Source organism: Melospiza georgiana, chromosome 3 (genome assembly GCF_028018845.1).
Source record: "Melospiza georgiana isolate bMelGeo1 chromosome 3, bMelGeo1.pri, whole genome shotgun sequence".
Taxonomy (NCBI): domain Eukaryota; kingdom Metazoa; phylum Chordata; class Aves; order Passeriformes; family Passerellidae; genus Melospiza; species Melospiza georgiana.
This window is the reverse complement of record NC_080432.1, coordinates 38,695,910-38,710,999: the sequence shown is the minus strand read 5'-3', so window position 1 is coordinate 38,710,999 and position 15,090 is coordinate 38,695,910. Positions and strand designations below refer to the sequence as shown.

At 39.8% G+C, this 15,090-nt stretch overlaps 1 protein-coding gene across 2 annotated transcripts in view; it reads left to right on the top strand.

Moving 5' to 3' along the window:
* Window positions 1–15,090, top strand: part of THADA (THADA armadillo repeat containing) — a 152,378-nt gene that overhangs the window by 111,369 nt on the left and 25,919 nt on the right. For both annotated transcript variants that reach the window (XM_058020033.1, XM_058020032.1), the window contains exons 32-36: window positions 6,703–7,115; window positions 7,466–7,587; window positions 8,914–8,986; window positions 10,825–10,969; window positions 13,991–14,122. In XM_058020033.1, coding sequence (XP_057876016.1) covers window positions 6,703–7,115; window positions 7,466–7,587; window positions 8,914–8,986; window positions 10,825–10,969; window positions 13,991–14,122 — 885 coding nt within the window. The remainder of the gene's footprint in view (window positions 1–6,702; window positions 7,116–7,465; window positions 7,588–8,913; window positions 8,987–10,824; window positions 10,970–13,990; window positions 14,123–15,090) is intronic.

The window sequence follows — 15,090 nt, the reverse complement described above, 5'->3', positions numbered from 1 at the left end:
GAAAATTCAAGTTTGGTAGGAAAGAGAAAACATTTAAACAGGATGTCAGATGGGTTGAATCTATGTTTTAGGAAAAGATGCCACTTGTAGTCTAACTAAGCATTTTTCCTTTTTCCATTTGAGGTGGAAGAGTTTATAACAGTTCTTGAAATTAACCAAACTCCAGTGTTGTGGTTAACCATGGGCACAGTTCCTTAGTATGTACATGATTGATCCAGTTCATAGAGAGATTGTTTTGATACCAAAATGGAGTAGCCAGTAATCTACTCTAACTTATTTTCTTTCCTTGAGTTTTGCAAAAGCATAATTCCATTTTCTTGCTTTCTTCTGAATACCTAAACTATCTGTATTTGTAGGTTAAGATTCTTATATTCTGCTCATGAACTAAAGAAATGGTTGCAAAAAATACTGTGCACTAAACATGTGTGTGTGATGAGAAACATGAGGTACTGTTTCAACTGTCTGCTGATTTTGTCCTCAAATACAATACTTTTAAAAATAACATACCGAGCAAATATCATTCTCTTGGTTATATTTGTCCTTGTTAATTGGAAGTTATAAAATACATTGATAGAAATAATATGAATTATCAAACTTAGGGATGCTTTGCCGTGCTTTGCAATGCAAAGCACAAATTGCTCTTTACATAGGAATCTCTTAAATGTTTGCCTGAATTACATGATTTGTAGGTCTTTTAAATAGCATTTGAAGGTTGTGGCCATGTTGTTTTCTGTATCATAGTTCCTAATCTTTTCTTATTTTGGTAAGAAGCAAGGTGGTAGCCAAGTTTTTCCTGCAGGCTAACTTACAAACTCATGATTTTGGAATGATAAAAATGTGACAGGGTAACTGGGTTAATTATTTTAGCCATACTTGAATTTTCTTTTCCTAGATCCCTAAGAAGTATGGCCAAAAATTATTTGAATAAAAACACTGGCAACTTGTTCATGTGTGTTTTGGTTATTTGGTCTAATTAGATTATAGTTAAATTTACTCTTAACATACTGAAGGCAGTTTTTGTTTATTATATCAGAAACTATATAAAGTTTGCTGGTATATTGACTGTGGCACTGGGTGTAAATGTTTTTATTTTGAGTTAAGAAAGGTGAAGATTTAAAACATTTATAGGATGATCTAAATGCCCTGTGCCTACTAACATTAGACAAGTAGAAAGCAAATACTTTTAGGTACTCAGTGTTCTAATTCAATGCAGACAAGAGAATTAATAAGTGGAGGGTGGCATTGTTGGAAGTCCAAGACACAGGGAGTGACTGGAAGTTGCCTGGACAGTAAAATGCCAGAGGCAGAACAAGTCAGGGATGTTGAAGTGATCCAAAGACTGCCCAAAAGTTAGTGTGAGACTGAAGAACAAAATGGGCCAAAGCTGAAAAGAATAAATTTTTGGAGAAAGGAGATGGATATTTGCAACACCAACAGCTGTCAGAGAAATGTTGGAGGCAGAACTTGTGACACAGGTGGAGGAGGAGGAAAGCAAAAGTGTTTTTAGCATGATGGCAGAGGCAGTGGTCAGAGGAGGGTTGTGGAGGGTAGGCACAATACTGCTGGAATGCTGTGTTGTGCAGGGAATATGGAAAGGTGTTCCATGAGATGGGTGACACTAGGGGAAAGTGGAATTGGTCATGTTCATTAATGTTAGCAGTTAAAATTCTGTCCCCACGTGAAGACAGAGACTGCTCATCCTTTCAAAATCAAAATCTCTTTAGATTCCAACATGCACCACTGACTGACTTGCACTGTCTCTGTGGGGTTTTATAGATTTATATGGATGCAAAATACTGGAAAAAACAGTGCTGGGCCAGAGAGAAGCTGTAACAAAAAATACCTATAAATAAAAATAACTGTTTCAGTGTCCAGTTATAATGGATTTTTTTTTCCTTCTTTTTTCCTTTGGAAACTTTCCCTTATGCTGTACAAAATGCAGTGGGATTCTTGTGTCCTCAACAGTAAATTATCCATGGATTCTGGTAATCAGTCATGTTTGTAGTTTTGAATTGTATTGTGAGTTCTGATGCCTAGTATCTGATGTTGAAGAAGTTGCAGATGTCTTTAAAAGAAAACATCCTGCTTAAAATATGCCCTTTTTATGATCACCAACAGTCACCTTAGTATGGCTGTGTAATGAAACAGACTTTTCTGTTCTCTTTGTGGTTTTATTTCCATTTAGCAGTGACTTTGCCTAATCCACTTTTAATAAAAAGGAAAAATACGAAAGAAAATACTTTTCTTTAGTATTTGTCTAGGAAAATCTCTTCTTGGCACTGATTAGCTCTCAGCCTACTCCCTATTCATATGATCTGTTCAGATGTCTGTGGATGGTAGTTAGAGAGTGGATTTTAACCTCAGTTCATAAACAATTGTGCTTTCTTGTAGATCTTGTTGAATAATGATGAATATCCAGATTTTTGATGCTCAGGGCCCCTTCCCATAACTGCAGGCAAAGCAGCATTTTATTGCTGCTCTTGCAGTTTTTGTCTACCCTTGCAGAGGGTCAGTATGTTTTCTGGTGCTGGTAGTAACTTCCCCCCTTTTCCCCTGCTTTGTTCTGTTCTTCTGGAGCCTGTGGAAGGAACATGGAAGATGGTTTGGATGCTTGAGGGCTTGCATACAGGATTTAATCTCAATATTTATCTAAATCAAATACTTAGAGCTATACTAATCACATGTACAGAAGGAAGCCCCTCACACCATACACCTGATGATCAGGAGAGTTGTCCACTTGGCAGTAGCTAAATAATCACTGCGAAATTACCAAGTCCTACAGAAATGTATCAACTCTGCAAGGAGGTGAAGCAAGTTTAGATTTAAATATGGAAGCAATTCAGATTACTTCTGTCACTTTTGAACAGACTGTAGTGCCTGTGAGATGAAGTATCAGCTGAGCTGTCCATCAGCTGATGGTTTGTTACTCCCTGAGCAGGGAGGTTTTTCTGTCATTGCTCCATGTATCTGCTTGCTCTGGGAACAGGCTGAATAGATGCTGCCTGCCACTGCAGGGAGGAGCAGAAGAGGGACAGGCAGGGTGCAGGGAGCTGCTAAATTTTGAGGAGGTTTATAACTGGAGATTGCTCCAGTCTGCTAACTCCATTATGCTCCTCTTCCTTTCCTCTTTATTTTCAGATGGTGAAAGACCATTTTACTTCATACACATGACGGAACATCAGTTGATCACAAATAGGATTAAAAATCCAGGCCCTCAAACTGAGATGCCGTGACATAGATGATGTGTGCATGCATCAGTGTGGGGGACTGAGGATGTTTGTGTCGGGTGTTGAAGAGAACCAAGTGGTTGTGTAAGATGTCTCCTGTACTAGAAGCAGGCTGAAATTCTTCCTGTCCCACAAATGAAGCAATCCTTAAGGGGGAAAATATAAAATCAAATCCACTTAATTCTTGAAGGCTCTTTTGCATCTGTCAGCATCCTGGAGAGACTGCTGTTTGCCAGGACCCTTCTTTGGTTAGCCAAAATTTGTACTCCCTTCTCACAGCAGCTGGTCATTCAAACTCTACAGTGATGTGTGTTTGTAAATAAAAGTATGTTGTTACTGTATCTTAACAACAGAGGCTGACATTTACTTTGGGAACCAGTGTGGTTTTCTGGTTTAGTTGGATATTTTGATGTAAGCCAAAGGAAAGAGTTTACTTAAAGCTAAGCAGATGAGAAAACATTTACATGAAAGCCTGGAAAGACTTCTTAGTGATGAAGTTGAAAGCAGGAATATTTCCACTGCATTGTAATAAGACAGGGGCATTCTTTCCTTTTGTACATATTTGTGTGAAAAAAGAGTGTTGGAGAGCATGTGGAGCAGAAGATGAATGCAGGAGGATTTGCTTTCTGGTGTGTTGAGGCTAAGCAAATATTCAGACAGTCTTATTTTGCTGATGGCCTTGCCATTGAGACATCCAGTTTTAAAGAGACTTGCTGTAAAATAGATGAGCCACAGTGTCCAGTCTTTCACAATTGCATGGGAAAAAAAGAAGTTATCCAAAGCAGAAGTATTTGATATGTACAGAAAAAGAGGATCTGTTGCCAGAGACTCTTGTATCACAGTCTCTGCAAGCTAGTAGCTCTGCTATGTTTTTTATATGCAAGTAGTTTTCCCCTTCAAAGATGAAGACATAAAGATAAGTTGTGCTGGCCTTGCAAAATACAAGTGGAAGTTTGCTGAGTTGGAAGGTCAGTGCATGGCCAGCTGGAGTCCATGGGAGGGTCACCACTCTCTCTGATACTGAGTTGCAGGCTCTGGCAAAGTTGGCAGCATTGACATCAACAAAATGGAGGACGCCCTCCCCACTTTCCCCTAATTTTTTTCTCTCTTTCTTGCTCCCTCTCTATCTCTTTCTGTGTGTACCTAATACTACTCTCCCTTTCCCTGCTCTGGAGCTTTGACCCTTCCATCCTGCCAGCTTTCCCTTTACTGCTTGCATGTAGTTTACCTCAGTGTAAAGCAGTGTGGACAGGAGATGAAAGCCTTTCTCTTGCAGTATACTTACAAATAAACTCTTGGTTTGGAGAGCTGAGCAGTGGGTGTGTGTGTTGCTGAAAGGCAGCTGAGGAGGGGAGCAGGCAGGAACAGGAGAGGGTGCAGGGCTCCGAAACCGAAGCTGTTTCTCTTCTGGAACTGAGGTGCTTGACCTTGAACCTTTTCCTTTCAGCTGCCTGGGATTATTTCTGTTGTTAAACTGCTGTCTGTGGACTCAGGCTGTGTAATAAGTGAGACGAAGGCCTAATCCCTCTCCAAGGCAACCAGACAGTTCAGAAATTAAGGAATTCTGGCAGTTGGATACGTGTCGTGTGACACGGGCATTAATACTAGGTTGTGCTGTGATGCCGGCGTGTTTGGAGGGGTTTTAGAAATGTAGCAAGTAACAGATACAAGTTTGCATTGCTATCAGACGGAAATCAGCTGTGTCATGTAGAGGATAATGCTGTGAGATGGCTTTGCACTGATCCTGAGGTTCCTCTGACTGCATCAAATCCCTTCAGAAAAGAAACTGGAGTGAAAAAGTGAATGACAGAGCTAGCGGCTGGGCAATATGTCTGAAATTTTTTTATAAATACAAAGAAATTTTTTATAAATTTCTTTGAAGTGTGTCCAGAATTACTCAGAAATGGTTCTGTCTTATGTGCTAGACAGTGTACAACCATGTCAACTTTCTGTGTAAATGTCAAACAAATTAAGATGGCTTTAGAAGAATCTGAATATGAAAGGGCAGGATATTTAACTGTAAATAGAAGGCTTAGGGAAATGTCTTCATGGACAAAAAAATGAATCTATATTTGTGCTGTGGCTTCATGTCAAATTCAGGAATTTAGTAGGACTATTTGGACAGCCTTTTAGCAGTGCTTCGTGTTTAATTATAAATAGCAAAGTTACATGGCAATGAACTGTCTTCTTACAGATACTGGAGAAATGTAAGTTTTTTTAATCTTTGTATTTGCCTTTAGTGCATTTTTACCTTTAAAATACCTAAACTTCTTACATCCCCTAGCACTAGTGGCACTGTTCTCTGTTCTTTTTAGATTTTCCCCTGCTTGCATTTGAATTTTGTGGGGTATAGCATGTTCATTTTCTTGCAGTACAAGCTGTACAGACACCGAAGTGGGCAAAATGGTTTCAATATTATAAAATGGTTTATTCCTGCTGATGATGGAGAAGGTTCAACTCAAGGCACATGAGTATTTCAGTCTGTGTGGGTGTGAAATAGGACCATTGAGGACTTTTTCCTTTATTTAGTGTCTACATTGCCAGCTCTGCTAAAACCTGAAACCCTCTGGTGTCACAGATGGCAGTGGCCTCTGTTGGCTCCAGGAGGTGGCCAAGCACTAAAGAAGGTTCTCAGGCTGTGCTGGACCGTGTGCACAAGGTTGCACCAGTGTAAATGGCTGAAGTGCCACAGTTCCTGGGCTGATACATAAGAGGGGTTACAGTGCAGCTCCTTTGTTTTCTTACCTAGATTAACTGTTCAAAATGAGTAACAATAGGAAAAGTATCCTGGTTTTTTTAGTAAGTAAATTCTTTAGACTGATACACACAGAACAGATCTGTTTATCTTGAAGGGTCATCTTCTTCATAGCAATTTTTTCTGACTAAAACTATGAAGGCATGAGAGTTTCAGTGTTATCAGAATGGCCTCTGTCATCATTTCTCCTGATTTCAGTTGCAGCTGAGTAGTCTGACAGAGAGCACTTTGTTCAGTCTGGTCTCTGATTTTAGAGCTAACTACCCACATATTTCCCACATATATTTGGTAGCTTATTTGTGTTAATAACTTTCTGCAATGGTAGAAATGGGAAGCTTGTACAACTGGCAATATTGTATTACTAGCTTGGGTGAAAGAAATATGTACCAAACAGATGTAATTGGTAAAGATTGCAGGCAGTCTGCAAGGTGCTGTAGCATTTTTAAGTTGTTTGAAACTTCCAGCTCATGTGTTGAGCAATCATAGTTTTCAGAAAATTTTGTGTCTTTGTTTCTTTTGATTTAAATATGAATGTATATGATATCTAGCAAAGCTTTTTTCTAATTTGAAATGAAGGAGAACTCTGATTTCATTTCATTTCATGCCTGAATTTACCTTATGGTACTTTTTGCATACCTGATAATTGTTCAGCTTCACAGTCTGGAGCATATGGTAACATCATCTATTTGTTCACTTTACTAAGCGTTACTCTCATTGCAGGAATGCAATTCCTTGACTTTTGGGAAGAGATAAGGAGAGTCATTTCAGATTCTGAATTGGTGTCTGGTATTCCCTACTCACCTGCAGTACCAGGACTGATACAGTATCTCCAGAGCATCACCAGACTTGTAATATCAGTGCTGTCAGTGACTGCAGGGCCTGACCTGCAGAGCTGTGCTTCAGCAGCTGCAGAGGACATGGCCAAGCCCTCGCTGTCAGTGGCTCATCTCCTGCTCTGTGAGTTCCATGAGGTGCGGCTGCTGGCGTTGGAGGCAATTCTGCTGGGCCTGAGACAGAGAAATTCCAAGCAGATTGCAGAAGGAAGAGGAGGTGCATTATGTTTACCCATTGATTTGGAAGACACTCTTCTCACAATGGCTCTGAAGGAAACAAATCCCCAGTGTTTTTGCAAGGTAAGAGGGTGCTTTTTTGTTGACATTTTGTATGTTTTCAGTAAATTAATATTTTTTTAATTTTTAGATCATATTTGTAATTTTCAAAAATATATTTCAAACATGCATTGTGCTTTTTAAATAGTAGTTGAGTAGTTGGGTTTTTTTACACTGAACAGGAGCTGTGCAGTAATTTTGTAACAGATGTTCCTGTGTAAAAGCAAGAACTTCCTCTTTCTTTTCTTAGAACTGTCCAGAGAGATTCCTTTTGTTCTTGGAGTGGAGCTTAAGCCAATGTTTTATTGATCTCAAATGTGCACATTCCTGTTGAGACTGTCTGTAAATTCTTTGTTTGTGGATTGTGTCTGCAGGTGCTGGAAATTCTTTATAATATGGATCTCAGAAATGTTCTTCCAAAGACTGAATGTTCTATAAAAATGAATCCAAATCAGCTCTTAACCTGGAGTTTAAACCTTGCAGATATCTCCAGCAGGTATGGTCTGTCATGCATGTTGAAATACTTACCTTTTAAAAACTTTCAATTTTGAAAACATTAATATATTGGTTTGGGGCTGCACTTTCATTTAAAAATCTGTGTTTCAGAAAAGAGAGTGTGGTGTATTTGAACAAAGTGGGTTCATGAGAATTTTTCAGAGAAGTAAGACCTTTATCTGAATTATTCAAAAGGCCTGCAAGTAATGCTAGCACCCTGTAAATGTCCAGTTGTACAGTTCCTGAAACAAGAAGTTACTTTGGCTGTCCAGTGATAGCCAGTGAGCATAGTTCTTCCTGAATGGTAACTAGGAAACACCCACTTTACTGTAGAATTAACAATTAGTGTTAATGGTGCAGCTCTACACTCATTTGCTGTGAATCTGCCGTCCCTCCTATCCTGGTTTATGGGCAGATGGTTTGTAGAAAGAACAGCAGATCTCATTTAACTTGTTGGATTGGCAGAAATGGTTAATCCTAATCCTTAGGGTTTGCACTCCTTACACAGACTGTAAAGTCAGCAGAAAGCACTGGAAATCTGGAGCCAGATTGTAGCTCCTACTGAATTAGAGCTGTGCCCATGCATTCACAGTGGAATGCTCAAACAGGCTTACAGTGTCCAGACTAAGGATGTGACATCCTGTTTCTGATGGTTTTTTAAGCCATGCAAACATTGCAGTCCAATGTTACAAACATGGAATATAGAGAGTGTAGAACTGCATTTTATAGCTGTGCGTATTTACTGCTGATTTGCACTAAATTGTTCAAGTTCAAATTATGATAATGGGGAGTGGTTATTTCTGGGATGAAGTAAGGTACTGGAGGTAAAATTCCTCTGACTGGTGCTGTTGGAGGGAAGGGGCTGGAATAGCAGGCCTTGCTGCTCAGGTGTTGCCATTCCCCATGGTGGGAATAGGCTTCAGCAGCCACAGTGCCCTGGGCCATATCCTTAGATCCTGCTTAGCAGCTGTAGAAGAGATATTCCTGCAGCTAAACACAAGCTTCAAGAGATGCATTTGTTCACAATTTAAAATAATGTCTGGTTTCTTTGACTCAGGTTCCATTTTCAAGTGTGTTCTTCTATGAGAAATATGTAAATAGAAAGTAAACGTGAGAGAGGTGAAAGTAAGGGCATGTTTTGTTTGCATGTCAGCTGAGAACTTAGCTAACATCTAGATCTCTAATGTGAAAGCTTCAAGTGCTCAGCTTGAAAAATATCCATTGGTGATCATCAGAAATAATTAAGAGCTGGCTGGTTTTCTTCTAGAGGTGAAATGATGACAGAAATAGCTGGCTTTCTGATATGTCATTTGCCTTTTTTTCTCAGCCCTGAAGGTCAAACCATAGCTCTGAAATTTGCCTCCAAATTGATTATCCACCTTTTGCAGAACCATCAGCAGGTAAGGCAAATAGAGCTGGTTAACAGTTTTGTAATCCTGGAGTTTTTAGTGATTGCAGTAACGTGGCTTCTTTTAGATAAAGACCCCAATCTTGTGTTTTCTTGTGTCCATTCATTATTTTTGACATTCATCATTATGTCTTCCTCTCTGAATACACTGCCATGTTCTGAAATGACACAGCCATGAATATCATCTCAGTACATCCCTCTCAAAGTAATTTCAAGTTAAATACATACATAAATATTTTTGATGGAGTAATTTCAGCTTCTGAGCTCATCCAAAATGGTCACTATAATGTAGAAAGGGAAATGCCTGTGGTGTTTAATGCTTGTTCTGAATTCAGCCCATTTACTGAGCTGCAGCTTTGTTGTGGTTTCTTGATTTTTGGAGAGCCCACAGGAGAGCACGTCGGGTGGGAAGGCACGAAGCTGAAGCAGTGGTTGGGTGCAGTTCTCAGCCAGCTCAGATTTCTTTTGATTTTAAATTGTCAGTCTGTGATGTCACATATGTATGTGTAGAGCAGTGCAAAAGCAGCTTTAGTGCTAGATATTTAAAAAAATATTTACAAATCCACTTAGTGGGTATTTTAAAACAAACAAAACTCTCATGATCTGTTTTAAAAGGAAGATTATTTTCCTTACAAAGCTAGTATTTTTCTTAGAATGAACAGCAGAATGGCTTCTTTTTATATGCTAATAACCATGTCTCATTATAAAAAATATAATATCACATTTGCACACAATTGAGGAACATGAATTATGATATTAAAACTTTTTAGTTAAAGGAAAGGCATAGTGAGTACTTGAAGTTAACATAACAAAGCAGAATTAATGAAAAATGCTGTAAAAATCTTAAATAGAAATGCTGCAACAACTTTCTCTAATAAGTATACAAATCATGGGAGATCTAAGATATACTTACAGAGACAGCTTTTGGCTTTGGGAAAGGCCAGGTACATCAGATTTCCATCTAAATTCTTTCTTTGAGCTTGCATTCAGTATTTACATCTGTGGAAGGGATTTTCTCTTCCATGAGGTAAAACTTAAGTTCTGTCCTTCTAGATAGTTCATCCATGTGTCTGCTTGAAATTTGACTCATTGTAACATCTTGGGAGATTTTTATTTTTTGTTTTCACCTGTTACAGAATCTGTAGGACACACTCTATCTGTGTCCCTTTGTGCAGTGCAGGTACATGGCCCTGCACCAGGCAGAATGAGGCAGAGTATGACTGAGGGTTCATTTACTCCTCAGTTAATGAGGATGGTTGAGAGCTGGCTGAATGGCACATCCCAGGGGGTCATAAGCAGTGTCACAGGGTCTAGCTGGAGCCCTGTCACTTGTGGTGTCCCAAGGGTCAGTACTGGCCCCAGTATTGTTTAACTTCCTCATCAATGACTTGGGTGAAGGGGCAGGTGCCTCCTCAGCAGGTTCACTGACAGCACAAAGCTGGGAGCAGTGGATGATACCCCAGAGGGCTCTGCAGCCCTTCAGAAGGACCTGGACAGGCTGGAGGGATGGGCAGAGAAGAACACTCTGAAATTAGGCAAAGGACCAGTGTATTTGTCCTTGGCATGCAGGTGTAGAAGGACTGAGGACACCAAAATACTCCTTGACTTGTGTGGTCATTGGTGACTCTGCTGTGAAGGGACTGAGTCAAAGACTTGCCTGTGTATACTGCTCTAACTAAAAGAAAATTTCCCAACTTTTAAATGTTCCTATGGGTTTCACCACTTCAAAAAAACTGGACATTTACTAATGAGCAGTCTCCCTTAGGCAGGCCATGGTTCAATGTGATGGCAAGAGGTGCAGCATACTTCTCACATGTTCTGTGCCTTCAGATTCCAGAAGAAGTCTTGAAAAAATGGGTTCAGCTGATAATGTATTTTTGTGAAGATGAGCAAGAGACAGAGATGCTGTTAGCAGCTGCTGAAGTTCTTAAGAGTATAACATCATTCCTTCTGAGCAGTGAGAAGCTCATTCTTGGTAAGTAGCCTGAAAGTAATTTTCTGGATTTTTTTTTCTGAAATCCATTAATGCATGATTTCAAATGTATGTGTATGCACAGTCAAAACATAATTACATCAAAGAGGGTTTTTTGAAAATTTTATTAGGATTTAATTACTAAACATAGAAATTTATTTAAATTCTGGTAGAAAAAACACATGTGCCCAGCCTCTGGCAATAACTCAGCAGAAGGGGCACATGATGTGTTGTTATGTCTCCAGGTCACTATACACTGGTGTACAGAATTACTGGCTTGCAATTGTTCTGTACTTGAATCTTTCTGTAGTACTCTGTTGGTGGGCTGGACATAGTTTAGGTGAACACTGGGAGTGTAACAAAGCTGTGCTGGCTGAATGTTGGCATGAAGGTCTTTGGTCTAGAAATGAGAGACACGTTCTACTATGAGAATAATTAATCATTGGCTCACATTATATCTCCCAGGTATAAGGATTTTTGTTTGAAGTTAATATTAGACTGTCTCTTTAGAAAACAAAGAAAGGAGAACAAAAAACCCTACATGGCCTTATTCAATAGTACATATAGCCAATGGGAGGCAAAGCTAAGTTTCTGTTCTGGAGAATAGATGGGGTTTTTCTTTTAGCTTTTTCCCCCCCCTGTCTTCTGTGAATAGAAAATGGGGAGATTTTGTGACTAAAGGGACAGGAGATAGGCAAGAATAGGTAGTACCAGATGGTAAAGAAGTTCTTTTGCATCCTGAACAAGACAGTTTTAGATACTTTTAACTCCATGATACTTCATTCCAGTGTAGTTATGTAAATGTTTTTAGTTTAAGTAGTTTCAGTCCATCCATGTGGCCTGGATACAAATCTCTGTTATACAAAAAGAACAGTGTATTTCTAATCTGTAGATAGTGGTTTGGGGGAAAATTAGCTATTATTTTGAGATGTGCCTTTTAAAAGAGGTATTGGTAACATTGACCAGAGCTAAATCTATATGAGGTAGACATTGCAGTATTAAGTGTTCATAGTATTGGCTCTGGAAATCTTAACCTTCACCATCTAGATAAAGCTCTTCATAATACAGACATCATTACCATTTTATGTCAAATGAAGACAGTGGAAGTATTGGAGTGAAAACCCCCCAAATGCTGTGCTACTCATCTGTTGTTATTTGGATGTGGTCCATAGATGATGGACAACACTTTCCTCTTTGATCTTGTCAAAACAGTTGCTGATTTCCATGCTTTCCAGTCAGGCAGATGTGAAGGTCTGAAATAAAACATAGCAGCAGTTTGTATCCTGTGTGTAAAATCCTAACAAAACAAATGAAAACAGACAAGTAAACAAAAATAAATGATCCCCAAATAGCCCAGAAAATAGAGCCCCAAGTCCTCAGTGGGCAAACCATCTGAATTAGCTCTTTGCTCTGAAAATTGATCCAAGGGAAGAGATGCAGATCTCACCCTTCATAGTACCTAGAATTGTCAGTCTGGGGATGTTCACAACTGTGAAACTGTCAGTACTGCAGTGGGGAGTCTGGCAAATCAAGGGCATGGGCTGGTGATTAGTTGAAGTGATATGTAAACAGCTCTGACTTCTGTGCCTTCTTCTACATCAGCTTGCTTGACCACAAATAGTAAAAAGTAGGCGTTAAAGGAAACTGTGGTTGTGTGAAATGGAATTGTAGTCAGTCCCAAGAGCTTCCATTACTGTGTTCCTATGAGAAAGAGGGTGAATGGCAGTCTGTATGTTCTGGGTGACCCCATCATCTCTTCATCAAGCTGCTCGAGGGTTCAGAAAAGGGTTTTATGCAAATTCCCTTTGTAGACTTCCACTGCTTATGGAGATACCATAGAAACTTGTTTAGGTGGGAAATCTGAATATTGAATCTCTAGGGGAATAATTATTCTGCTCTAGCTGTACCAGTATAATATTATTGAGTGTGTCATGCTAGGAAAAAAAAACAACTTCTTCCTGAAGTAGTTATACTTCATGCCATTGCCACATAGAGAAGTTACAGGTAATACAGGAATGTGTAGTAAAGCCTGGAGCAATTTACTTTGGCCAAGCAGCGAAATACAGCTATGTATTTGTCTGCCTAGCCTTGTAATACAAATCTCTGACAAACCTGCTGAAAACATGGTAGAAGAAAACCAGCAGTGAAACACAACTCTTGTGTTGTCTGTGGTCACCAGAAAGTAGTATCTCCCAGCTGGCTGCATCTTGAAGTGAGCTTTCAGTGGATTCCTTCAGTCAGGATGTTCAACAAGACCTGAAAAGTCAGCTGAAAAATACCTAGGAGTATGTGACATGTGACTTGAGCTAGTCATGCATGGCTTGTGAGGTGTGGGCTGCCACTGGGGTGGTGTGTGCTGTCTGCCTGCTTGGGCAGTACCAGATCAGCACCTCCCTCTTGGCACTTCTCCCTGGTTAGTCTCAACTGTGTCCGTGCAATCACCCCATGGATTGAACTGGTTTCCAACAGAGAGTGGGTGTAGGGCTGGCAGGGCCTGCTGGTGGGTGCTGGGGACACTGGATGTGGGAGAAGGAGGTGACAGTAGATCCCTGGAAGGTGTGGTCAGTGGCTGTTTCCAGCAGGGAATGGCACTTCTGTCCAGCACCACTGGCACTATCTGAAGAGAGCTTGGTTTGGAGCCTCTGCTCCAGGCAGATTGCAGCAGCAAATCCACGAGCAGTGTGTTAATCAGTGATCAGTCTCCAGCTGCAGAATTTTTGAAGTTCCAAACAGGAATTCTGCACTCTTAGAAATTGTAGAAAATGGAGAGCATTCATGACTAAAGTTGAACCTAGATAGAGAGGCCCATTCTCTTATCTGTTGCCCACTGTTTAAACCAAGCTGAGTCTGCCACCTAGATAAGGTTCACAGATGCTGAAAATACTTTGGTTTTATTGCCAGTCTTTCTCCCAGTGGTTTGCCAATCCCTTTCATGTCTTGTGTTTAGGTGTGGAAACAGCTTTCTAACTTCTTTGAATGCATATAAGAAATAAAGCTCTAATTTTTCTCCACAAATAAATATAGGACTGTCTGATACCCTTGGTTTGTGGAAATGTGTGATTCTCCTGCTGCAGAATGAAGACTTGGTAGTAAGGGATGCTGCTGCTGAAGTGATACAAGTGGCACAGTCAGAAAAAAAGAGCAATGAAGGAACAGGTACGTTAACATTACTTTTAAATAGTATTGAATGTTTTGGAGGCAAAAGTGTTTCTCTTGTCATCACAAATTTCTTGCTAAAGCGCTTCATCCATCTTCTAGAATTATGTACCATAAAAAATAACACCAAATTTGATGCCCACCATGCTTTATTATTTTACCTTGACTGTTCTTAGTTTAATTAGCATATGATTACATGGAGATGTAAAAAAGACAACAGCAGGACTCAGCTTTATGGTTTGTGCTGTGATGAGTCAATGTTCACATAATTTCAGTTTGAAAGCTCTTTAATACCAGCTCTGGTCTAATAATACAATGCAAGACACTCCTTGAATCCCACGTTGTTATAAGAGCCTAATCACAGATAGGAATCTGGGAAGCAGTATTCAACTCATTGATTCATTATTAGACCTTGAAATCCATTTAGATCCAGATCAACAAAGACAATTCACAGCATACCCACAATGTGCTTCTAAGGATGTGGGCCTTTTGTCTGCTTGCCCTAATTTACTCAACCCTGTTAATTTTAAAATAGCCACAAAACTTGAGTAGGCTTAACTAATTAGCATGCTTCACTTTGAGTGTCTTTGCTGACACATTCTTCCGTGTGTTGGGAATAAATTAGAGTTTACTACCAAGCTCATCACTCTCTGGTGGTCCCTGCTCTGTGCTACTCAGTAATGCCTGTACCAACTTGTCTGCAGTCAGTTCAAATTAGTCAGCCCTCTCCATGTGAACTTCTGCTAGGTTGGAGATAAAGCAGCTCTCTGGTTTAGAAAAAAATAAGAAAAGGCAGTAAAATGATGTTTGCCACTGTTTTAGATAGAGGTAGCCAGGAATCTGCTCATGTGGCAGGTGTGGTTTTGAGCTGGCACTGTTCAGGCACAGAGCTGTGGGGTAGAAGAAGGTAAAAGGAGGAATATGGCATGAGCAGCTTTCATCTTCCTGGTAAATCCCACAGCTCTGAC